This window comes from Opisthocomus hoazin, chromosome 4 (assembly GCF_030867145.1).
Source record: "Opisthocomus hoazin isolate bOpiHoa1 chromosome 4, bOpiHoa1.hap1, whole genome shotgun sequence".
Classification (NCBI taxonomy): domain Eukaryota; kingdom Metazoa; phylum Chordata; class Aves; order Opisthocomiformes; family Opisthocomidae; genus Opisthocomus; species Opisthocomus hoazin.
The window spans coordinates 72,616,049-72,642,286 of record NC_134417.1 but is presented as its reverse complement, the minus strand read 5'-3'; the positions used below and the strand labels follow the sequence as shown (position 1 = coordinate 72,642,286).

Sequence of the window (26,238 nt, the reverse complement as noted above, 5' to 3'; positions counted from 1 at the left end):
TTTAGTACACTTACCACAAGCTGATTCATCAGACTTATCAGAGCAGTCTGGTCTAAAATCACACTTTTGGATCATCTGGATGCAATGGCCAGAGTCTCTGCAGACAAACTCCTCCTCTGTGCAGTTGTTCATGGGGAGCGTGGCAGGAACTGAAGTTCCTGAAGTAGTTGTAGAGGCTGTTGGCAAGTTTCCTTTGAAAAACAAACCAACAAAATGTTGAGCAATGGGACCAAGGCATTCTAGTTTTGTAATGATTTCTCCTCTTGCCACTCCCAGCCTTTGTCAAGGGTATGGCTTTACTTCAAACATGCCTGGGCATCCAAGTTCAACGACTTAAATGTTTCCCAGCAGGAACTGAAATGAACATTTCCTCAGTGGAAAGCACTGTGTTGGTCATGCTAGCCAACCACCATTCATACAGTCCTTGACACTTGCAGGAATTTATTTACACCTCTTACCTGTCTTTCAAATCTGGATCAAGTCAATGAGTCATTTCAAAAAATTAATGCCACAGAGACTGACAGAACAATCACAAAAACTTAATTTCACTGTGATCCAAGGCTAAAAGATTGTTCCAAAGATAATGGCTTATTTTTTTTAACACATCAATTACTGCAAGTGACTGTGGATATTACTATGTAACCTTCTTATCTTGTAATTTCATCACTGAAAAAGACATTTTTTTGTCTTATTAGAAAAAATATTCTGAAGTCATCATCTTGTTCTACCACTTCCATTATGTTTCATACAAACCCATTACTATTTTCAAATAAATTGTCTTTGCTTTTCCTCCTGTTCTTTACTACACACCTTTCTTCAGGCTTACTCTCATTTCTTTGAAACCCTTGATATTACAGTACAGGAAAGGAATTTTCATTATATAACTCCTTCTTTAAATTGAATAGTTAATGAAATTATTAGTTGTAGTGCACAATGCACATGAGCAATACACCTGAGTTAATTAAAAAGTACATATAAAAAACTTTTGTATAAAATATGTCTGGGACAGCAAGTAATTTTTTTCCCCTGAGGCTTGGAGCACTAAGACTGATAATAAATTCCCCACAAGCAGAAGCCATTTCTATTTCGTAAGGTAGAAAGCACATCTATGACACCGAATGAATTATACTCCAGTCGAGCAAATGATACTCCCATAATATCCCAGAATCACAGAATCACAGAATGGTAGGGGTTGGAAGGGACCTCTGTGGGTCATCTAGTCCAACCCCCCTGCCGAAGAAGGGTCACCTACAGCAGGCTGCACAGGACCTTGTCCAGGTAGGTCTTGAATATCTCCAGAGAAGGAGACTCCACAACCTCCCTGGGCAGACTGTTCCAGGGCTTCGTCAACCTCAGAGGGAAGAAGTTCTTGCTCATGTTCAGACAGAACATCCTGTGCTTCAGTTTGTGCCCATTGCCCCTTGTCCTGTCACTGGGCACTACTGAAAAGAGTTTGGCCCCATCCTCCTGACACCCACCCTTCAGATATTTATAAGCATTTATAAGGTCCCCTCTCAGCCTTCTCTTCTTCAGGCTGAACAAGCCCAGCTCCCTCAGCCTCTCCTCATAGCAGAGATGCTCCAGTCCCCTCACCATCCTCGTAGCCCTCCACTGGACTCTCTCCAGTAGCTCTTCATCTTTCTTGAACTGGGGAGCCCAGAACTGGACACAGGACTCCAGATGAGGCCTCACTAGGGCAGTGTAGAGGGGAAGGAGAACCTCCCTCGACCTGCTGGCCACACTCCTCCTAATACATCCCCGAATCCCGTTAGCTTTCTTGGCAGCCAGCGCACACTGCTGGCTCATGGTCAACCTGTCGTCCACCAGGACACCCAGGTCCCTCTCTGCAGAGCTGCTCTCCAGCAGGTCCACTTCAAGCCTGTACTGATGCATGGGGTTGTTCCTCCCCAGGTGCAGGACCCTGCATTTGCCCGTATTGAAACTCATCAGGTTCCTCTCTGCCCAACTTTCCAGCCTATCCAGGTCACCCTGAATGGCAGCACAGCCTGACGGTGTATCCATCACTCCCTCCCTGTTTGATGTCATCAGCAAACTTGCTGAGGGTACATTCCAACTCTTCGTCCAGGTCGTTGATGAAGAAGTTAAACAAGATTGGGGCCATTACTGACCCCTGGGGGACGCCACTAGTTACAGGCCTCCAACTAGACTCAGCGCCGGTGACGACAACCCTCTGAGTTCTGCCATTCAGCCAGTTCTCAATCCACCTCACCGACCGCTCATCCAGTCCACACTTCCTGAACTTCCCTAGGAGGATGCTATGGGAGACAGTGTCGAAAGCGTTGTTGAAGTCGAGGTAGACAACATCCATGGCTCTCCCTTCGTCTACCCAGCCAGTCATGCCATCGTAGAAGGCTGTCAGATTGGTCAGGCATGATTTCCCCTTAGTGAATAATATCCTAGGACTCAAAGACTTAAAGGAAGGAACTTTTGGAAGAATAGTTACATGATATACTAAATGTATCTACAACTCATAATAATAGCAAAGACCTTATTGGACAGAATTTTTAAAATGTAACTTCCACATTCCACTCTGCTCCCAATCCACTGGAACAGGAGAAGAAATTTTGAAGTACCGTAAATTTCACAACACCTGAAAAGAAAGTAGAAACTGCTCCCTTTTATCTTTTAAAATAATTCTTGTTCATAATATATGAAATACCTTTTTGTCTAGAGCAAGCATCATAGCCTTTGGTTAGGTCATTCTAATGGTGCATCAAAGCAGTATGCCCAAGTTTCAACATTTTTAATCTTATGAGGGACTTTTGCACCAATCTATCCAGCCCACTCACCCTAGTCAGTATTTGGTTATATGAAGCGGAACAAGAGCAACAGGGCAGCTAGTGCTTAATTCTAGGAAGCAGGGACATGGGAGCCTGATCCAACTTGCATGACATGTGGTGGAATATGCCATAGCTATTGACTATTTTGCAGACTATCCCCACAGTCTCTTTGACTCTTTTTTTGTTGATGGGAATTTTTTATGGTATGGAAGAAGTAAAATAGAGGTAGGACCCTGGCATGTCTCAAAAATTTGTCTCAATATTAAAAAAGTTTTAAAAATGTACAGAACATAAAACTGGTTTCCTGTTCAGCTCTGTCCATCACTATACTTGAGTATTTTTGTTTTATATTTCCACACAAAATGAGCTTTTTTTTTTTCTTATAGATGAACTTTGAAACTCTGACCCTCTGTACTTTACAGCATTCTTCTTGTTTATTTTTATAACTTTTTTTCATCTCTCATTTGAAATCCTGTAGGGATTATCTGATTACTTCTTTTCATGTTTTCTTCCTCCAGCCTAAGGTATTACACATTAATTGAGTATATACAAAAAACTTTACATTCAAAATGGTGTAATAAGTGTTGTACACTGGATTAACTTGGTAAAATATGATATAATTATTTGCATGTCATATGCACTTGATATTCCTAGTTGACCTAATTAAAATTTTTGGAGCGGCAGAATAAAATACATCTGCATTAGGGTGTTTTAGAGTTATTGCTAGGATACGAATATTCAGACACTCTTCTAAACTGGTTGCTGTTCTACAGCCCTATTATGACTGCACATCAGCTCTCACACCATATAGAACACCATAACGCCTTCTGCAGCTAGCAGTAGTCCTCTTAAACTCCCTTTTGTGATGAAGTGGCAGATCTGGAATCTGGTGTCTTGAAGTACGTGTATTTTGGGATATAATATTTTACAACTCTGTAGACATTGTACTACGCTGGGTAGCAACAACTTCTAGGACAGGCTGCTCTGTCATCTGAACTGTTTGTGTGCTGTAACATGAGAGCAACTGGCACAGTACAAACTTTAAGTATTCTTGGGGGGAGGCGGAAGGCTATCCTTCTAGGAATCAAGATCTCAAAGAGCTTGAAAGCTGTATATTCCTTACTGAAGTTCTCTTTCAGACTGTATGTGCACAGCAGAAGCTATTTTGTGCTGAAGCCTGGGTATGAGGGCCAGAGAAGCAGGGAAACAAGTCTGGATTTCCTTGTCAAGCATGAATCACAGTTTGATATGTTTTTTCCTTTTCCAGTAACAATATTTACAAATGACAGCAAGGAATCACCTCACAGAGAGGAGATGCACGCTTTATCTCTGTTCTTACCATTGTAAAAAGTACAGCCTAGAAAAGACATGTCATCAAGTCCAATATCTCCAGTGAAACCGTCTCCTACTGTACCTTTCACCAAGATCTAGGGAAACAAGAATCACAAAAGCATTTTTCAGTGTATAGTAGACTTCCATTTCTCATTAAATATTTCATATCAATTGACAGGAGTCTTTTACCACGTTTCACATGTAAAATGAGAGGAAGTTTGTTCTAGGATATATATTCTATTTAGTGACACTTTACAAAAGAGACTTACCAGCTTTCACTGATGGTCACATTAATCACAGCGAACCATAACAGAACGTTTGGCTTCATAATTGCATAAATCCACTGAAACACCATTGTAGTATAAAATGATGGCAAGACATTATCATAAGTGGCATATTATGATTAGCTCCTTTGGTACTTATTGTAATAACATTAGTCATGATTAATTATAATAACATTCATGTGAATAAATTATATACCCCTATACAAATCCCATTGTGCTGAAAACAATTATCAGGTTAGAGATGTGCTATGGAACCTTCTAAGCAAAAATGTTCTACTATTTCATTAGAGTTGCCAATGTTGTATATGTTTATTTTCTCGTTATTGTCTACCGCCAAGGAATGGGAGAGGTTAGTATTTGTGAAATAGTCTGTGGATGACTGAATAAGACTCTTCTGACTGTTGCTGAAGGGTAAAAATCCAAGCAGGTAATTAGGGCAAGACATAGTAAGACTTTTCTTAATTTATAAACCCCTATTCATAAAAAATAAAACCTCCTTAAACCATACTTTTTAAAAAAATACAAATAAAAGTTTTTGCTGAACCAATGGTGTTCAAATGGTAAAGTTGTTTCTTTGCCTTATTTTTAATCACTGATGTCACATCTTATGCACATACGCACACACACATTCAAGCTTCCAGACTATTCTGGAATGCCGCATAAAATTTCAAATACATTTTTCACTATTTATTACTCAGTTCAACAGATAATTCCTACAAAGCAATGAAGTATAAATAGCAGCAAAAATACTGCCATACTGCTTCACAGTACAGTTAGTTCTAATATTATTGTTGCAATATACTTATTTACAATTTTATTTGCAAAGAAAGCTTATTTTCAACAAGTAATGAAGCACTGCTCTGAACTCAAAGACGAACTCACTTCTGTGCAGAGAGGTGTCTCAATTTTTATGATCAAACGTCACTGATATTTTGGAAACATCCTCACAGTACATGTAATATCAAAAATATATGCTTTCATTTTACACTTCAGTATTTCTTTTGTCCTATAGTAAACGAAGTCTTGTAATGGATTCCCAGTTTCAGAAATCAGCACTGTGTATTAAATAAGCTTCTCAGTAACTGGAGGAAAATGACAGAATTCTTCTATAGACTAAAAACCATTGTTCATCTGGCAAATACGAAGAGCTTTTATAAATCACACATTAAGTTTACTCACAGATAACAGGAGGAAAAAATATTTAAAAGGTGCAAGGAATGGCCTTAACACTGTAAAAAGAGAATAATATCAGTCTTAAGAAGTTAACACTGACAAATTTGTTTCTGCTATTCTGAAGTTGCATGTGAAGAACAGATTAATTACTGATGCTGACATCACCAGACTAAATAAAGAAGATTATGTTTCACTTACAGATTATGTCCATTAGACAAAATAAATGAATATGTTAAAAGAAGATGGATATATACCCCTTACTATGGATATGCTGAAGATGGATTCCTTTCAGTGTAATTTTGACTAGCAAACACAGAACAGTAAATAAAATTTTTACTTTGTTTTCAAAGCATGAACTAGTCATAATAAATCATTCATAAATGAGTTAAAATTCAGACAAAGAGGCAGAGGCTTTGTTAGCCCAACTTACACAGTTATGAATAAGACAAACCCAGCCCCCCTCAGAACTACACCATTTTTCTGTGGGATTGTGCTGTGCTCTGATGGATGTTAACCAGAAGATCAAAAGGCCTCTCTCCCCATAACTCCCCGTGCCCACTCCCCCAGCCACGACATTCACATGGTCTGAGGCCATACTTATGTACTATCTTCCATCAACCTTTGCCTGGGGGAGGTTGCCCTCCTGCACTCGAAGAAGGAATACTTTCATTAAGGGCATAAAAATATCCAAAGATAGAAGTGGCAGGACACAATTCTGCAGGAGTAGTTCAATCAGAATATACCTTACTGTGATGATGATGCTTATGATTGTATTACTTAAAATCTCCCCACCCAAATTATTTTTTTTTAATTTATTTATGTATTTACTTGAGGAGTCCAACGTGTTGGCATATAGCATGAACTCAGTAAGTAGCACGTAAAATGTAAGAGGTGTAGGTATAGACTTAAAACTGAAAATAGGACCAATTTATGAGTTAGTGCCACAGTATAAAACTTAGTCTCTCTGCAGCTGTGGTTAAACATCGACCTCTTAAATTAATTTGCCAGATGAAATTCTAAAAACTTCATAAGCTATTATTAAACAACCTCCAGGGAACTCATCTACCATGAAGCTTGTTTCACATCTCATTTATTATTTGAATAAGGATAAATGGTTCTCAACTTCTCCAGTTTTTAGAACTCTAGAGAACTAGTCTCAATGAACTCTATAACGGTAGCTACATAAAAAGGGGTGAAAAAACCTTCCATGAAGAGCAAAATTTATTAGAATGACATTCTGTATACAGAAAAGGGTTGATCCCTTAAGATTTTCAGCAAAATAAATTATTGAAAGGTGAAGGAACATTATGACAAGTGTTAACAGAGGAATTACAATGGGTAATACTGTTCCGTACAAATGTTTCATTTTATAATAATGCTCATTTCTGTCACTAGCCAATGCCCACCGAAGGTTAGCAAAATAAATTTTTCTTTTCCATACAAGCCTAGTTTAAACTAGAATCGAATTCATTACAGAAACTGTGAGGTATTAAAAATTCCAAAGATTTCTGAATGTCTAGGAAAAAGTGATACTAGTTTTAATGTATTTACCTAGTAACATCACCTAAAAATATCTCAGGTTTATCACAGGAGGTTTCAACCGTGTTACTTCGTGATTTCATTAGTAGTTAGATCATGCTAATTTTGCCTAGATTTGCTATGATTATTTCTGGCAAGAAACCATGTGATTTGGTTTGAAGAGGAAAGACCAACCACACAAGTGCATAATAGTAGAATTAACTTACAGAACACTGTCATCAAAAACTTTTGTCATAACTTGCCGAAAGCAAATGTAGGATTGAAATTCATCTACATTTTACTACATATCTCTAAAGAAAACTACTCCTGTATTTTAAAGCTCTGTATAGATAAAGAAAAATGTCTCATAACATTTCATCAAGAAAAGTAACCACTAGAAGATGTGAGATGATGGAACTTTTGTAATTACAGATAAAGGAAAAGCCATAGACTCATGAATAGTATCAAAATTACCTTCTTCAAAACCCTTTTTTATCAAGACACCTTTATCCAACAATCATGTCACCGTAATTCTTCAACATTTTTTCAAGAACATATGAATATATTCTTATAATGTTATCTCAATAAGCACATAAAAAAATGAAACTATTTACCTAGCAAACAGTATTCTGTGATTTATTGTGATTTTAAAAAAATCTGAGAAATTTAGATTTAATTTTCACTTTTTGAGTTATTAGTTTGTGTCAAATAAGACTCAGCTTCTTTGATAAGCGAGTCCAAACATGGTAATTTATTCCTCTCTGGTTTTGTTTCTCAGCTTCCTCAGTTGCCATTAAAGTAGGCACTGTGTGACCTGAGACCGTTTCCCAAATCTCTCATCTAGGCATCTAGTAGTTGCATCCTGAATAAACGGCACTGAACCTTTCCTTTGTACCTTCCACACCATAGTTTCTCTTGGGGGAAAAAAAGCCTCAGTGCACTGGCAGAAGGGGTGCCACAGATTGGTCCATCTTTCCCCCTTGTGGGTGGAAAGACTAGGCAATCAGCTACTATGCAGTGTGGAGCCCTTCTGCCCCCAAAAGCAAGCACTAGTGGAGACAGCCCACCAGCTGCTGGAAAGATTCTCAACATTAGATCACCACAACATTTTAATAACATGTGTATAAAAGCTTGAGATTCCACTGGTTATCTTTAAAGTCCATCAGCCCCTTTCCTTTTGTGTCCATCAAAAATGCATTAGAAGTTAACTTCTCCAGACTTCAAAAGTTGAAATAAAGTCCTATCACACTGGTGTCCAAATGTATTCTTACCAATGATCTTAAGGATATACACATCAAATATGAAAAATCTTGTGTGAAATATTTGATGTTTTACAGTGCTTGGTTTTACAAGATACCAAAAAATAGTAGTTCTAGTTCAGTAAATCACATTATCACTCTTCACTATAGGCTTGTGAACCCCCAGTTTGATTTATGATGCTTTTCGAAGTATTTCTCTAAAGTGCAGGGAAGAATCACATTTCTAACCTGTTTCAAACTCTTCACTGATGGTGGGACTGCTGACAAGCATAATATTAATAACTGTTTACATATTCTGGGAGTCAGTACTTTGATGTATTAAGGCTACAAAACTTCACTCAAGGGAAAAGATCCTGTTTTCATTCTGCAATATTAACGTTAGAAGAATTATTGCAGAAGTAGTATATAGTGAGTGCCTAAGATTTTCCGAGATTCTAGCTTTATTAAACAACTTGGATAGCCTGCCCACTTAGGTAACATCTATCTAGTAATTATAGTGGTAAAGCTAGATTTAATCCAATTTAAGGTAATGGTTAGTTCTGACTTCATCTACAAAGATTTACAGAAGTGTCCTCTATTTTACAAGATTATGGCAGAAGAAGATCGTTTTCAAAAGCAACCCAGATTGTAAATAGGAAGTGTTGAAAAAAAAAAACCACCCCACCAAAACTCACAGAAAACACAGAAAAATGGACAAAACCCCCTTTGAATCTGAAGATATTTTTCAGTCTCAAAACTAAGTTAATTTCTGTTAAGTCAGCTACAAGGGCCAAGAAATGCATATATATCCTTTAGCAATTCTGGTTTTTTGAATATTAAAAATGTAAATGATTTCTTTCCCTAAAGAGGATGAATGATGATTTTTTTAAATGACTTAAAAATCACTAAGTAAAGAAAATACTTGACAGCCAAGGATACACACACAGACAATACTAAAACATCCATGGTTAACCAAATCCAGTCCAAAAAATATCCCAAAAGATACTGTAAATTTTCTCCCTCATCTAAGGCACGAGTCTCTTTAGTGTTCCTGTATAAATTTGGGGGGGGGGTGTTAAAGCATCAGTCATTTCTGTTAGCCTTGTGGTTAATTAGGCAGACAGTTTAAGGATCGGAAGGCTGGATCTGATAGGCTGTTCTGACAAGGATACATACAAGTGAAAGCGGGTGAGTTGTAGTCTGGGAATAGGAATGCAATGGTAAGGCTGATAATGCTCTTTCGTGATCAGCCTTTACTAACTCTAATCATGTTACTGTACCCTGAACTACTTTCAGATGGAATCTCATCACCACTCCTTTAGCATAAGTGTGTTTTTGTAGCTAGAGTGATCTTCCATGACAGGTGTGTGCAGGTTCAGCAGCTTATGTACATAACCACTTATACACTACATAGATTTTTTCTTTCTCCCAACCACCATTTCCCCAGACTAAAAAAAAAAAAAGAAATACAGGATTCTGGCTGAGTTACTGCGGCAAATTCCTGGGACTTACAGTCCTAAAAGATGTGTCCTCACATTGATCAGGATGGCTTGGTTTGACCCGAGTACTTTTGTCCCTCCCTCTTGTAACCTGGAGTATGTCAAGATGTCAAAGGCTTCACAAAGACATCTCCACATCTCTATCCAGAGAAGCCTGAATAGGGCCCTCATGGACCTGCCTGTATCTGATCTATGCAATGCTTACTGCTAAGGCAATTCTTCCATGCTGGGCTGAGGAGTATCCTGGGAGAAAACATACACTACTTTCTTTTCAATGCTTATGAAAACATTTGTGACAGCAACAGTGACAATTATCTGCTTGGCAACAAATGCTAGTGAGCAAGGGGATCACTATTACATCTTTTGCCTAAAGATGTGGACCTTTCCTTACCCAAAGGATTTTTCCAGACTGAGATATTAAGTTATACAGAATTGGTGCTCCTACATCCAGGCACATGGCCTTAACCTCTCAAAGTAAGAAAACAATAACATAGGGATATCATTGGAACATGGCTTGCCATGAAACCCTGTCTTCATTGAAGATAGTGAGAATTCTGCTATATACTACAGAGGGAGTAGAATTTCTAAATTTTTTCTTAATTCTGCTATAAGCATACTCAATAAACATAGAAATATTATTAAAAAATATGAAAAGCCTTGTGTTTGATGTAAAGCATGGACCTACAGAAGGAGACTTAATTAAATCTTCAATGAAGTACTGCTTTCCTGTGACCTTCCTGCTACCTTTTCAAAGATGGCTTCCAGATCCAGTAAAGGAATGGGGAAAAAAGTCACTAATATTTTCTTTCTCTTTGCAAAGTTATCCAAGTCTCATTTTCCTGTTCAGCAATTCCTAATAAGTAATGTATTAATATCAATAGCAAATTTAGGACACTACGTTTGATTTTCTGGAGAGCAAAATTCCTACTTCACATGATTCTCATCAAACAACTCAACACAGTCTCTCAGTGGATTGTGAAAGATGGTGAAAACCTTTCATTACTTCAGGTTTTCCCTATTTAAAATGTGAGCAGTACTTGACTGTTCATTGGCATATAGAAAGTTTGTTTTTACCTTGTGCAGTTTCCTTTGAGTTTCCTACGTGTAAATAGGGAAAAAAGGTAAAACACACCCTTTTTCCTCCCTGCCTCCTTCCAGAAAAAATTGCCAAGAACTGACAGATATGAAATTGAGAATACAGTTTTGGCTGGAAAAGGCATTGTAAAGATAGCTTAGAAATTCTTCTTCTTTGTTATATCTGTGTATATTTTGTAACTTGATCACACCATGACAAGTCCTCCACTGCACACCAATAAAAAAGTAACACAAAGAATAAATTATTTCTATTGCCACAGAGAGGATTATGGCTTCTTAGTATTAAGTACTGTAATAGCACTGAATAAAAGAGCAATTTCTTTCCCAAAGAACTCAGCTAAAAACTTGAAGTTATCCCTGAAGGTTTACACAATAGACAGTGTATTTTTCTGGCTTCTCATGTGATTTCCTTGTTTTCATACTGCTTTCAGTGCTCTGAAATCCACTTGTCAAAAATGGCATACAGATGTTCAGAAATGACTTTTTTAAAAAAACACACTACTTTTTTGTGTTTCAAATATACCTCCTTGCACCACACACATCTTCAAGGTGCAAGTTCTCTGTATTTCACCTCATACTGTAGTACTGAATAGCCTTCACCTTCAACACAAAGTTCACCACTAACCACAAAGTCGTATGCTTGCTTTTTATTCTTTCCCACAAGTGTCCCTGTGCCCTCATTGTCCACTCTATGTGCATATTGGTTCTCATATAGACTGTGGACTGATGAAGAAACCTGAGCATGAATTGTCCAAACCAAAGCCTACGTGTCTTCTGCATGAAGTACGGACATGAGACACGTCAGCTGTAACACCAAAAGGCATTGATATTTCAACAGAACAGACATGAAGTAATCCACACGATTTGGCCCGACATCATCATCTTCTGGCATAGTTCCCAGACACTCTGTAAGGATCTCTGCACATCACAACATACCAGGACACATTCTATAAAGACCTGAGAATGAAATACCAGTAACACAGCAACTCTTTTGGGTTTGGGCATGTTGTTTTTTAACTAGCCTACAAAGAAATGTAGGCTATACCTTGGGCTGCATAAAAAGGAACATGGCCAACAGGTCAAGCGAGCTGATTCTCCCCCTCTGCTCTGGTGAAACCCTACCTGCAGTCCTGCATCCAGCTCTGGAGCCCTCAGCACAGGAAAGACATGGACCTGCTGGAGCAGGTTCAGAGGAGGGCCACAAAAATTATCGGAGGGCTGGAGCACCTCTTCTATGACGAAAGGCTGAACGAGTTGAGCTTTACATTGCCACAGTGAAAATAAAACTGAGAATGATGATTATAAACAGATCAGAAACCAATAGCACAACGTAAATGTGAAAACCGGAGTAGCATGCAATGTGCAAGCAGGTACCAGGGATGAAAGCAGCCAACACACAGATGAGATACGAAGAAAAATAGTTAGTGCCCAGAAAAAGCTACCAAGCTGCAGCAAGTGTGGCTGGATATCCATGTATCTGGAGTAGAACAGGAGGAGTAAGAAGCAACAGAATCATGTGGTAACGTTTAAAGGACAAAATAAAAAAAAAAAGGGGGGGGGGGAAGAATCCCAGAATACTAATCTCAGCACATTATTAAGGAAAGTGCAAAGGAGAAGAGTAGGAGAAGGAAGATGAGGGATGAGAAATTGAAAGTTCAAACTGAAGCAGTTGTTAGAGTGGAAATCCATGATGACTAAATCTTTGTGTGAAAATTGCTACTCACGAATTGATCAAAAGCAATAACAGAAAAATGATCACAAGTGGGTATTAGAGGTGTAAGAAACATCTTAGAGAAGTCCTTGACAAATTCAGAGCTCCTTCAACACCAGCTTGTAATGAAATATACGTATCTGACCAACTAAACTTTAAGAAACTCCTACAGGTATGTCATCACACACTGAAAATGAGGCCTTGAAAAAGGAAACAAGCAGACAATCAAACCAAGGCAGAAGCCTAACAACATTTGACAACAACAAACCTGGTTCAATAAGGGTGAAAATGACTGCAGAAAATCTGAAATCATAGTTAGAATATCAAAAAGGGTGAAGCTCTCAATGCACCGAAAGCTGTCTGCAGCACAATGTCTCACTGCATGAGGACAGATACACCAGAGGTTAGGTCAGCTGTTCAGCTAACTGCAGTGTGCGTCTCCCCGTGGACAGCTGCCATGTCCACAATAAGAACAGAGCAGGCATGCAGTGATAGCTCCCAAAGGGTTCACAGTATATCCCAGGTGGGAGGTGGTGGCCTCATTGTTGTGCTAGTAGCCCTTAACACACTTTTCTTTCAATAATTTGGCAGGCTACTTATTGACCTCATTCATACTTCCTTGTACCCAAAACATCCCTCAGCAATGAATTGTACAACAGACAGAATCACAGAATCACAGAATGGTAGGGGTTGCAAGGGACCTCTGTGGGTCATCTAGTCCAATCCTCCTGCCGAAGAAGGGTCACCTACAGCAGGCTGCACAGGACCTTGTCCAGACGGGTCTTCAATATCTCCAGAAAAGGAGACTCCACAACCTCCCTGGGCAGCCTGTTCCAGGGCTCCGTCACCCTCAGAGGGAAGAAATTCTTGCTCATGTTCAGACAGAACATCCTGTGCTTCAGTTTGTGCCCATTGTCCCTTGTCCTGTCACTGGGCACTACTGAAAAGAGTTTGGCCCCATCCTCCTGACACCCACCCTTCAGATATTTGTAAGTATATATTAAATCCTCTCGCAGCCTTCTCTTCTTCAGGCTGAACAAGCCCAGCTCCCTCAGCCTCTCCTCACAGCAGAGATGCTCCAATCCCCTCATCATCCTTGTAGCCCTCCACTGGACTCTCTCCAGTAGCTCTTCATCTTTCTTGAACTGGGGAGCCCAGAACTGGACACAGTACTCCAGATGAGGCCTCACTAGGGTAGTGTAGAGGGGAAGGAGAACCTCCCTCGACCTGCTGGCCGCACTCTTCTTGATGCACCCCAGGATCCCATTGGCCTTCTTGGCAGCCAGCGCACACTGCTGGCTCATGGTTAACCTGTTGTCCACCAGGACACCCAGGTCCCTCTCCACAGAGCTGCTCTCCAGCAGGTCCACGCCAAGCCTGTACTGATGTATGGGGTTATTCCTCCCCAGGTGCAGGACCCTGCATTTGCCTTTGTTGAACCTCTTCAGGTTCCCCTCTGCCCAACTTTCCAGCCTATCCAGGTCACCCTGAATGGCAGCACAGCCTGACGGTGTATCCACCACTCCTCCCTGTTTGGTGTCATCAACAAACTTGCTGAGGGTACATTCCAACTCTTCTTCCAGGTCGCTGATAAAGAAGTTAAACAAGACTGGGCCAAGTACTGACCCCTGGGGGACGCTACTAGTTACAGGCCTCCAACTAGAGTCAGCACCGGTGACGACAACCCTCTGAGTTCTGCCATTCAGCCAGTTCTCAATCCACCTCACTGACCACTCATCCAGCCCACACTTCCTCAGCTTCCCTAGGAGGATATCATGGGAGACAGTGTCAAAAGCCTTGTTGAAGTCGAGGTAGACAACATCCATGGCTCTCCCTTCATCTACCCAGCCAGTCATGCCATTGTAGAAAGCTATCAGATTGGTCAGGCATGATTTCCCCTTAGTGAATTCATGCTGACTACTCCTGATAACCTTCTTTTCCTCCACTTGCTTGATCATGGCCTCCAGGATAAGCTGCTCCATCACCTTTCCCGGGATGGAGGTGAGGCTGACCGGCCTGTAGTTCCCTGGGTCCTCCTTCTTGCCCTTTTTGAAGATTGGAGTGACATTGGCCTTTCTCCAGTCCTCGGGCACCTCTCCTGTCCTCCAGGACCTCTCAGAGATGATGGAGAGTGGCTCAGCAATGACATCCACCAGCTCTCTCAGCACTCTTGGGTGCATTCCGTCAGGGCCCATGGATTTGTGGACATCCAGATCGCTTAAGCAATCCCTCACACAGTCCTCCTCGACCAATGGAAAGTCGTCCTCTTTGTAGGCTTCTTCTCTTACCTCCGGGGCCTGGGATTCCTGAGGACCAGCCTTAGCACTGAAGACTGAAGCAAAGAAGGCATTCAGTAACTCTGCCTTCTCTGCATCCTCCATCACCAGGACACCCGCCTCATTCAGCAGCGGCCCCACATTGTCCCTAGCCTTCCTTTTGCTGCTGATGTAGTTGAAGAGCCCTTCTTGCTGTTTTTGACATCCCTTGCCAGTTTCAATTCCAGGTGGGCTTTGGCCTTCCTCGTCGCATCCCTGCATGCTCTCACCACATTCCTGTACTCTTCCCAAGTGGCCTGCCCCTCTTCCACATTCCATGGACCTTTCTCTTCCACCTGATCTCCGCTAGAAGCTCCTTGTTTAACCATGCAGATCTCCTGCCTCCTTTTCTCGATTTCTTTCTCAGGGGGATGCACTGCTCCTGAGCATGGAGGAAGTGATGTTTGAAGAGCGACCAGCACTCTTGGACCCCCCTGCCTTCGAGATCCCTGGCCCACGGGATTTCTGCCAATAGCTCCTTGAAGAGACCATCCTCAAATAGTATTTCCTTGTTTTTTGATTGTGTTGCCTAATTATTTCACAGAGTACCTCTCATTCTCTCTGTTCGGAGAAATCATTAAAGATCATTCTTTATACACCTTCTCTATGACACTGTTGATTTAATGTTTCTCAGTTACTTCTCAACCATCTCTCTTTCTATGAGGAACACTGATTACCCAAGTATTATGGAAAGGGTCAAACATTTCTACATCAATTTTTTTTTTCAGCTTATTTTTCCTAATGTAAGGGCAAAAACACAAATACTTTGATTTATTTTCCTAGGATATACAGAAGAAAGAGCACAAACTCTTCAGAACCACTTTCCTTCTAACAACACTCGAGTGGTAAGGTTAAGTCCTAGCTACATGGGCTGATATGAAACTGTAACAGGCTGAAACACTGTCTCCTCGTATTGCTTTTCACACTAGGAAATAGTACTTCTCTTTGGGACAATAAAAAAGTATGTGCACTCTTCCTGCAAAGCTGCATGCAGGAAGCAGAATACAGAATCATAGAATGATTTGGGTTGGAAGGGACCTTAAAGATCATCCTAGTTCCAAACTCCCTGCCATGGGCAGGGACACCATCCACTAGACCAGGTTGCTCCAAGCCCCATCGAGCCTGGCCTTGAACACTTCCAGCAAGGAGGCATCCACAACTTCTCTGTGCAACCTGTTCCAGTGCCTCACCACCTTCAGAGTAAATAAATTCTTCCTTATATCTAATCTAAATCTATCCTCCTTCAATTTAAAGGAGTTGTCCTCTTGTCCTATAGCTACCTCCTCTTGTAAAACTTCCCTTTCCAGCTTTCTTGCAGGCTCCCTTCGGGCACTGGAAGGCTGCTTTAAGGTCTCCCTGGAGCCTACTCTTCTCCAGGCTGAATAACGCCTACTCTCTCAGCCTTTCCTCATACGAGAGGTGTTCCATCCTTGGAATGGATGGGAAGGTTTTTTTGGCCCTCCTCTGAACCTACTCCAACAAGTCCATGTCTTTCCTGTGCTGAGGGCTCCAGAACTGGATGCAGGACTCCAGGTGGGGTCTCGCCAGAGCAGAGGGGCAGAATCAGCTCTCTTGACCTGCTGACCATGCTTCTTTTGATGCAGCCCAGGATTCAGTTGGCTTTCTGGGTTGCGAGCACACATTATTGGCTCATGTCCAGCTTTTCATCCACCAGTACCACCAAGCACTTCTCCACAGGGCTGCTCTCAATCCGTTTTCTGCCCAGCCTGTATTTGTACTTGGGATTGTCCCGACCCACGTGCAGTAGCTTGCACTTGGCCTTGTTGAACTTTGGGAGGTCCGTGCAGGTCCACCTCTCAAGCGTCCCAAGGTGCCTCTGGATGGCATCCCTCCCCCCCAGTGTGTCAATCACAACACACAGCTTGATACCATAGGCAAACTTACTGAGGGTGCACTCAATCCCATTGTTTGTGTTGTCGACAAAGATGTTAAACAGCACCAGTCCCTTTACCAACCCCTGAGAAACGCCACTCGTCATTGGTCCCCACTTGGACATCAAGCCATTGACCGCAATACTTTGAGCACAACCATCCAGTCAACTCCTTATCCACTGAGTGGTCTATCCATCAAATCCATACTTCTCCAATTTAGAGACAAGGATGTCATGCTGGAGAGTGTCAAGTGTTTTTCTGAAGCCTGGGTAGATGATATCAGTTGCTCTTCCCTTATCCACCAACCCTGTAACCCCACTGTAGAAGGCCACCAAATTTGTCAGGCACGCTCCAGAGTCTATTACCACTGCTCCCAGGGCTCTGTAGTCCTTCTTGATATTCCTTAGACAGCTCTTGGCTGAATCGCTGGTGCCCCCATGAAACAACAGCAGTGGGAAATAACAGACTGTATGAGGCTTGGTAGGGTCTCAGTGACATCTCTGATATGAGCCCCTGATAAGCAGCAGAACTCTTTAGAGAGTGCATCAGGTCAGCAGATGCGTGCCTCTGTACCTCTCGGAAGAGAGTTGCCTGCTACTATTATCCATCACCTAGTCTTAGTTGCGCTGGTTGTTAAAAAGTGAGCAGATCAGGATGCCTTACTCAGCTCCAGTGTCTCTTCTGATGTAACGGGTCTTTGCTCTTCAATCTGAAGAGCGGTGAAGTGGTTCTGCAAGGCCATCTCAGGTTTCAGGGGAAGTCTCTTCCTCCTGCTGATCCTCGCCATTGCGAGTTTCCATTCTTTTGCATTATAGACCCCCCCTCCCTTCTGCGTGTGCTGGTGGGGGAGTTTTTGGCTGCTTGGCTGTGGATTCATTGCAGACTGCACTTGGAACCAGCTATGTAACTCCTTCTCAGTCTCCCTGATGTTACACTGCCTCCTCATCATCTCCTGCAGCTCAGCCACCTGCTGCAGGAGCTCCTCCACCTGGGTACACCTTTTGCAGACAGGTCTGCTGCCTGTCCCTGCCCCAGGAGAAAGGTCTAGGCACTTGCTGAAGTTGGAGGTCTGCACTGCAGCCTCTCCCTTCAGCAGCTCCATCTGGGTGGAGGCCACCACTGGGGCAGATGGTGCAGACCCCCCAGCCGGATCTGCAGCCTTTGCTCTCAAACCAGTGCCCACCATTCTGCCTTGAGGGTCAGGTAGGATAAGTGCCTTTGACCTGTGCAGGTGGTCACAGAATGGTGCCAGGTTGATGGGTTATGCATACTTCAAGTACGCATACGGCTAATTTTGGTCAGCTCCATTTTTGGAGTATACATGTAAAAGTCCAGAATTTCAACCTGACACTTACAAGTTAATGATTACAGAAGACTGAAAAACTCCCACACTGAAGTCGATATACAAAAGTATTGATGTTATAAACCCTACTGAAAATTTCTCTCAGAGGTGCTGTGAAATGTGATATGAGATCTAGAACCTGTAATTTCTATAGTTCTGATGCTTGTTATGTAGGAAATGAAACTTGAAATGTCCTTATTTCAAGAATATTATAGCTGACGAGGAAGACTAGCAAGTCATTATCTTTTCTTAAATTGATGCAAAGTCCTGCTACGTTATTCACACATGAAATATAATTATCACCACTACAGGTGCATGAAATAAAAACATTAAATGCTGAAATCTCACAATTTGCCATAGCACAGGCTTTTTATTTGAAACAGAACTCAAAACCACTTCAAAAATAGTCTGTAAAGTAGAATTATGCCAGAAGTCCATTTTCCACTAAAACCCTGGGTTTTTCATTACAGAAAGGTCAGGGGAGGGGGGGAAGATATTGCAAGGAATAGCAAGAATTGCAGAAATAACCAAAGAGTGAGCTTTGTGATCCTGTTTCGATTATTAAAGAGCAAATCATCAGAATTCCCAAAGAACGACTATCTCATCTCACTGAGGAAGGAAAAGGGAGGGAGTAGAGTGTGACAAAGTAGATACTGCCTATGTGATTGTGGCCAGCTACCTGGTAGTACCTTAAATACATTTTTTAGCCCTTTCTGTCTCTCTTATTAGATGAATGGTAAGACCTTGGATTACAATTATGTATGTTTACTACACATGTATTTGACATCAAAATGGTCTGATGTCAAGGGCATACCAAAGCCATAACAAGAGAACTGAGTATAACTAAGGAAAACATAACACAACCCTATAATCAAGGTTAAAACTCCACTGTAACTATGTACCTCCACAACTAATTTTATGGCTAAAAGATAACAGTAACTGAAAATAAAATACATTCAGAGTGAGATATTTTGTCTTTGAATTTGAAAATCTTTATAAGAAAAGGTATAATATGACCTATAACTCCATAACAGAAATGAAAAGATGAAAAATGAAGATTGAAACGAACTTCTTAAAAGACAAAACAATCATCTTGATCTAGTGTCTCAGAAACCAAGAAAAATTTCTTTAGATTCTTACCTGTTTTTAGAAAAACTCTGTCTCTAAATAACAAAGTCAGTTCCTGGTTTAGCACCATTCAAGAAGTATACCTGAGGATTTACGTGCTGGAAATAATTATGACGAACACTTCACCCTTCCCATTTGTTGGGAATAATACTCCCATCTATTGCCCTTTCAACGGCCATACAACTAGTATTATATTGATGATATTGTCACAGATCGCAAATAATACATTATTAGAGCTGTGACTAAGTTAGAAAATAGTTTCGGAACTAATTTTCTCTTTTATACAAACTATTGGGAAATGCATTAATTTTATGAAGTATTTATTTGGAAGTGATCCAAGGCTTTCTCTTCAATATACAACAGCTCTTAGGGGTAAAACTTTCAAGGTGGCTATCTAAGTTGGGACTGATGACACTTGTAATGCTTCACTCGGTAAATATTCTGCTGTAGCGAAGTAAAACAAGACCTTCCTGAAGGCTGGCTTTCATTGCTTCATGTCTGCAAGGCTAAGGGGACCCTAGTGATTCTCAAAGATGTTTCCCACTATCTGATCCAGAAGTGACACTCAGTGATTGTAACAGGGGATGTCTCCCAGTTCAGCATTGGGTGGCTACAACTTCAGATCCTATGAGCTAAGGAAGTTAAAAGGGTGATGGCATATGGGAATCCCTAGGGGTTCTAGGCTTTACAACAACAACGAAAATGTTGTAACTACCGTCTTATTGAACATTTCTACCTTGCAGATGTTGCAAGGGGCGACTTGCATCTGACTATGTAACGCCAAATGAGACAGAAGAATTTTACAGGACAACTAAGTTAATTAATTTTGATACATTTACAACCCATAGTAAAATGCCAACATCAAAGTCCTTTATGTGAGAACATCTGAAATAGAACTGGTCAGCACTTCTGTTTTGATACCTCAGCCTGAATAAGAGACAGGGGTGTTCAGAACAGCAGAAGAATTCAGAGACACAAGTCACATTCTACTTCAACGAAATAGAGGTCAGTTTCAGGACAGAAAGTATTTTTTCCCCAAGCTGGAAAAACTTTTGAATATAAAAAATTGTCTTGTTTTAAATCATGAGCAACGGATGCTGCAACCGCTGTACTTGAAAACAGCACGTTAGGGTGTCAAAGGTACAAATAGCAATGTACAAATCAAAAGGAAAGGGTTGCACTGTGCTTTAGCTCTCTGTCTTCCCTGTTTGGTCAGATTCCAGACCATTACATCTGGTTTTAAACGCTGCTTAGGAGCTTGAGAAACTTAATTTACACCATTGTCAATATACTCAGTCATACACATTTCAGAATCAGGCCCTTAAAATGAAAACAGTTTAGATTCTACACTGAGAAGAACATAAAAATAGTGCAAAAGGTACTAAAAAACAGTACCTGGAGAGAGGTCAGCTTGTGTTTGTGTTTGTAGAACATAGTGCTATTCTATATTCATCGCAAATGTATCATTCTAATTTTCAATCAATATTCAATTACTTGCTAAACTAATACTTAATTGATAATAAGAGTAAAATTATCACATTGGATTTGGTTGTTTACTTTTCTTAACCACTTGTAAAATAGGAAAATACCAAATGCATTTTATACCCACTTAATTGCAATTTTATTCCTCATAGAAGCTTCTATAAGCTAGTATGATTCAATAAATTTTCATTATTTATTTTCTCCTGATTTTGGTCCTTGTTTTTCATATTTAAAGGGAGAAAGATTTATATTTGAATGAAAATTTAAGAGTTTATACATGATACTCAAAATACTAAAATTTTTAGTGACTACACTCAATGTAGCATTAACAGTTAATCACATAATTAAACAATGTATTTGCATTTTTAAGTTTCATAACAGCCATCTTAAAAAATCTAGACTGAACATTATAAAATCATCACAGAATATTAGACTTCTTTAGGTATTACTTATGCTTTAGAGTATCAAAGATCTATAACCATATTAGTTTACAGAGATACACATCCATATTGCAGATGAGCAAAAAGTGAACTAGCTTGTGGGAAAGGTAATTATTTTTTCTTTTTTTTTTTTCATTAATCTGGTTTGTAATATAGTAAAGTTGACCTAGATATCGTATGATACACTCAGTAGATATGTGATTTATATCATGTCTAAAAGAGGACTACACTGCCCAAAAGGATTGAAACACAGAATTTTGCCATTGTTTACATAATATGACCATTTCCTTTTTCTGTATCCACAGAAATTTGAATGGAGCAAGTTAACACAGCTACATTTATCTAAGATGTTAAAATAGAATCTTTGCACTTCCTTCTGGGCAGAAACTATTTCAGGTATTATGATTATTCAAGGAAGATAAAAGCAAACGCTATTCATCATCAGTATATGTAGGCTACCATGGACAGATTGCTATTTTACTACCTTTTCAAACATGCTTTTAAGGAACAGACACATAAATAAACTTCTCAGGGAGATTAAAATAAATGTTGATCAACTAAAAAGATAACCACACTCAACAGCCTACAATTTTTCATGTAGAAACAAGTGTCCCATATAGTAAAATCAAATATCTTGAAAAGGAATATATTTTTAACCCAAAATTAAAAAAAAAAAAAAAAAAAATTCTTTCAGTTTTCTGTAATACGAGTTCTGAACTCAAAGGGAAACTCTAGATCACTGAAGCCACAAAAATTTTTATAAGCATATGTATTTTAGACCAGTATTAGTATTTAAGAGAAACAGTAAATTTTGGCTGAGAGAACTGCATTATTTTCATTTAAATAAGCTACCTCTAAATGTCGCTTTTCTCTCATCCAGGTAACCCTGTTCTGCTCACTGATGTCACATTTACTGTTTTGATGTAAAACATCTGATGGAACAGCACCAAACTTCAGCCACGGTTTGATGGCAGCTAGAACAAAGGGTTCCTGAGAAATTTAAGATTCTGGGGTTTAGTGGGAGCTGGTGTGAGCAAAGGAAGCCATCACCTGCTTTTCCCTTTGGGTTTCTGCCATACCATTCAATTAAAGGCTCTAAAGTTTCATATCTACAGAATTCCAGACTTTCAAAAGGGGATCTGGCTTTCCAAATTTCCTCAGGTACCTTTCTTTGCTGCCTTGAATTTTTGGCTGAGAAGACATGTCAAGACATGTATTTTGATCAGACAATTATGAAAAAGTTCTAGCTTGTTTTTATTTTCAAGGGGAAAAAAAAAAATCCATTCTCAAGTGAACCTAAACATTTCCTTGGAGGCATGGAGGTGACCTACAAGACTTTAAGCATCTGGTGTAGAACCACTGAACCACTGTCTTTATAAAGTGTGGGGTACAAAACATAGTAAACATAGAGGCTAAAACTTTAATACTGTTACCTAGCCAGCAGTCAGCCCAAAACTAACCGAGAGGCTGTTCTAGTACGCATCTCAATAGACTTATGGCTTCAGAGAAAAAGTGGTACCAGAGTGTGAAGACCTTTTCCCCCCTCCACATCTTTAGCTCTAGAATTATCCAAACACTATGCACTTAAAAGGAAGATTGGAAAGAGGTCAGCACTTGACAACATATTAGCAACAGAGTAACAACATATTGACTTCAAAATTTCTGAGTTTTAACGGGTTGTAGGTTGCGACACAGCAAGTCCCATCAAGAGAAATGCAGTACACAATAATGAACAACAGATCTTGAACTCTTTCTTCAGAACAAACTATCAAATGATACCTTAAACCTCATGACCTTCAAAACTTACAATGAAAACCAAAACTAAATCAAAAGAATATAAGATCTTTGCATTCCCTGCACAGAACAAGGCAAGTACAATAGAAAGCCCTATAACACTAATGCAGCAAAAATATTTTCAGTTACTGAACAGACCTTCCTAATCCTCAGGAGATCAAATGTAGGACACGTGGCTTTAGGGATCTTTAGACAAACTACCAGACACAGGATAAGTTTTCTTACTTGGAGAAATTAAAAAAAAAAAAAAAAAAAAAAAGCCTTGTTAACTTTATGATGATACTCCTTTGCACTTCTACAAAGAGTTTTGACAAAAAATGAGTACTCTCATTCCAGGTGCCTCCATGCCATTACAGTAATATTAAGGCCTTTTCCTCCAAAGACGATAGAACTTTACTCCACCTAAAAATAATCTTTTGGGAAACAAATGTGGAACAGTCGAAAGTAAATATTGCATTATATCAAATTTCAAAGGGAACTGTTTCATTTTGTAATACATTTTTGGGGTTTTTTTAGGTTAATTTTATGACCAGTCAGCACTTAAATGAACTAATGTCTCCTCTAATAAACCTGCAGGTTCATTAACCTAACCAGAATAAACAGTTCACACAGAGTGAAACATAAATAACATACACAATTTCAAAAAGGTGACATGATAAACCAAGATTTGTAGCTGTAACCTACTATTATCATATCCTTCTCCACATGAAATTTGACTGTTTGGCTAGCCTTGCACCCAAATATTTTGAACTGATATTTTTTCTTACATTATATAATGAAAGACTAACATGTAACTTTGGAAAAGTAAGGTGTAGAAAAGGATATTCCTTTTAATAGTCCTGTTTTCATGAGTGAATCAAAATTTTGCCATTCTGTAGTAGATTCAGGTAAGTTTGTTTAACTAAATGCTTGAAAAGCAAAATTAACATCTACTTTAAATATCCCATGTTCCTGTTCAAAACATTATAATCACGTGTTTTCTGGGGAAATGTAAATTCCGCAAAAAAAAAATTTCAGACATATTTCCTCAAAAAAACCCTACAAAGGTATTTCAAAGTAAATTTGATCCGACAGTTACAAATAGCTTTGTGACTGCACAGTCATTTATATACTCACAGTGTTTTATGAGGTAACAAATAAGCACTTCACAACCAAGAAGGATCATACCTGAAATGGCTTAGAGCTGCTGATGTAAAGTACCTGTCTGATCCACTGGTTTCCTTGATTTCCAAACGTGTGCCACAACAGCCATCCATTGGTGTTGCTCACTGTTCTCTGAAAGACTGACAGCTTGTAAACTTGCTTTCCAAACATATAATAGTGAAAGCGGAAAATGCAGGTTCCGTTGTCCACAGGGTTGAAGAGAGGACTAAGCAAAATTGCTTTGTCTTGGAACTGGTATGGGTCCGAGGATTCCATGTAGAGGTAGTGTCCTCTGGCTGTGCCTGTCGTGTGATCTTTCAATGGGCCTGTATTAACCGTGGGGGTTGGACCCTGTATTCTGATCCAGTCAAATTCATCCTCAACATCCTGCTCCCAATTGCACAGCCCATTTTCAAAGTTACATTGTAGGTCAGCATCTGAAATGTAAACAGAAGAGACTGTCAAGTGAAAGCACCATTTTCTTGATTGTTGTTTAATATACCTTCATTAATATCTAACACGATGAAAAAAAATTATCTTTGTCTCCTTGCAAAAATTTCATTCCTATATAAACACATATCTTCTTCTATAAATATACACTTCCCTGGACCAAAAAAAAAAAAAAAAGACGTTAATTATCTCATCTTTCAATATGTATCTGGCAAACTGTACAGAATTAATTTAAAAAATAAACAGAACTGTGAAGAATATTTTATTATTCGTATTACTACATTCGTGTATTTTTATAATTAAAGCATGCAAAGTTCTTTAACTGAAATTTAGCTGAGTAAAAGATTTAAAACTGAGGTTAATTGGATGAAACAAACAATAGGATATAGTCTTGTAGGTATGCGCAATAAGTGACCTAATATATTTTCACACAGCAGAAGTAGTCCTAAAAGTGGGTTGAGTTTTAGATCTCTATTATACTCAATAATAGTAGCTTGATAGCTTTATGAAAGCGAAATTCGGGAGGTATTTATAGCACAACTGCAATTTATTGTTTGACACCAAGGAAAATATATTGATTAGATAAATTAATTTAATGTAAAATAATAAAAGGTGTATCTGAGGTGGAGAACTTGAATTTCATCTTTGCATTTGCTCTTCAAAGCAGTAACTGATATAATAACCATTTTTTTTTTAATTTAGCTGTTAATTTTCATAATGTTTAAAACTGCAAGTCATATAGTACTTTCTTACTATAGACCTCAAAGTGAGTTATAATGTAGATAGACATTTTAGAAGTGTGAAAACTGAGACAGGCTGGAAAGGCTTCACTTTCTTTTAAATTTAGATCAGTTTTAAGTCAATAGTCAGCAAAATCAGAGTAGGCTTGTATCCCCTCAAGCTTATCAGGTGTCCTGTGTTTCTCAAACTCATTGTGATTTGCATAATTTAGTTACCTCAGGATGTGATAAAGCAATTGCCAGTTAATTTTATTTTATATTAATGTTCTTGAGTTCTTAAAACCGATGAATGTATGCTTTGGGGAGAAAATCATCAGTAGCACCCTTCAACACTGCAAGGTGACTGCCAGAAATGTGAACCACTCATAGCTTTTCTCTGTTCTTACAAGTTCTTTCTTTGAAAGGGACATTTATGCCCAGCATGATTGATATATTCTAGTATAGATATTTTAACAGTTTCCAGAGAGAAAGAGTTATAGGTCACAAAATTAGACGGGACATACGCTCCTCTCAGTCCATATACATCCTCCACAGTACTTCCATCATTGTAACAAAAGACATCATGTTAACACAAATGATCTGGCAGACTATGAATTCTCTCTTTTAAAATAAACTTATGATGTGTATGTGTGTTTTACAAAAGTTAAAGAAATAAGACTTGTTCGAATAAAGGAGACCTAACTACATTTACCCTCAGTTGTAACTCATCATATGCATTTAAGTTAAAAATTTTCAGAGTCTCTTTCATCAGTGACTATATTCAGTTGAATCATCACTGGCTGGGACTCTGATAGACTGTAACAGTACTGGTCTACTTAACTCCAGTGATGAATTTGGCAAGTAAATTTTGGTTTGGTGTAA

The 26,238-nt window shown here is 39.3% G+C and overlaps 1 protein-coding gene across 1 annotated transcript in view; it reads right to left on the bottom strand.

Annotated features, from left to right (window-relative positions):
* Positions 1 to 26,238, bottom strand: part of MALRD1 (MAM and LDL receptor class A domain containing 1) — a 285,631-nt gene that overhangs the window by 193,767 nt on the left and 65,626 nt on the right. Inside the window, exons 17-19 of the mRNA XM_009937935.2 lie at positions 24,212 to 24,624; positions 4,141 to 4,228; positions 15 to 191 (exon numbers count right to left, since the gene is read on the bottom strand). Of these exons, the coding sequence (XP_009936237.2) occupies positions 15 to 191; positions 4,141 to 4,228; positions 24,212 to 24,624 (678 nt within the window). The remainder of the gene's footprint in view (positions 1 to 14; positions 192 to 4,140; positions 4,229 to 24,211; positions 24,625 to 26,238) is intronic.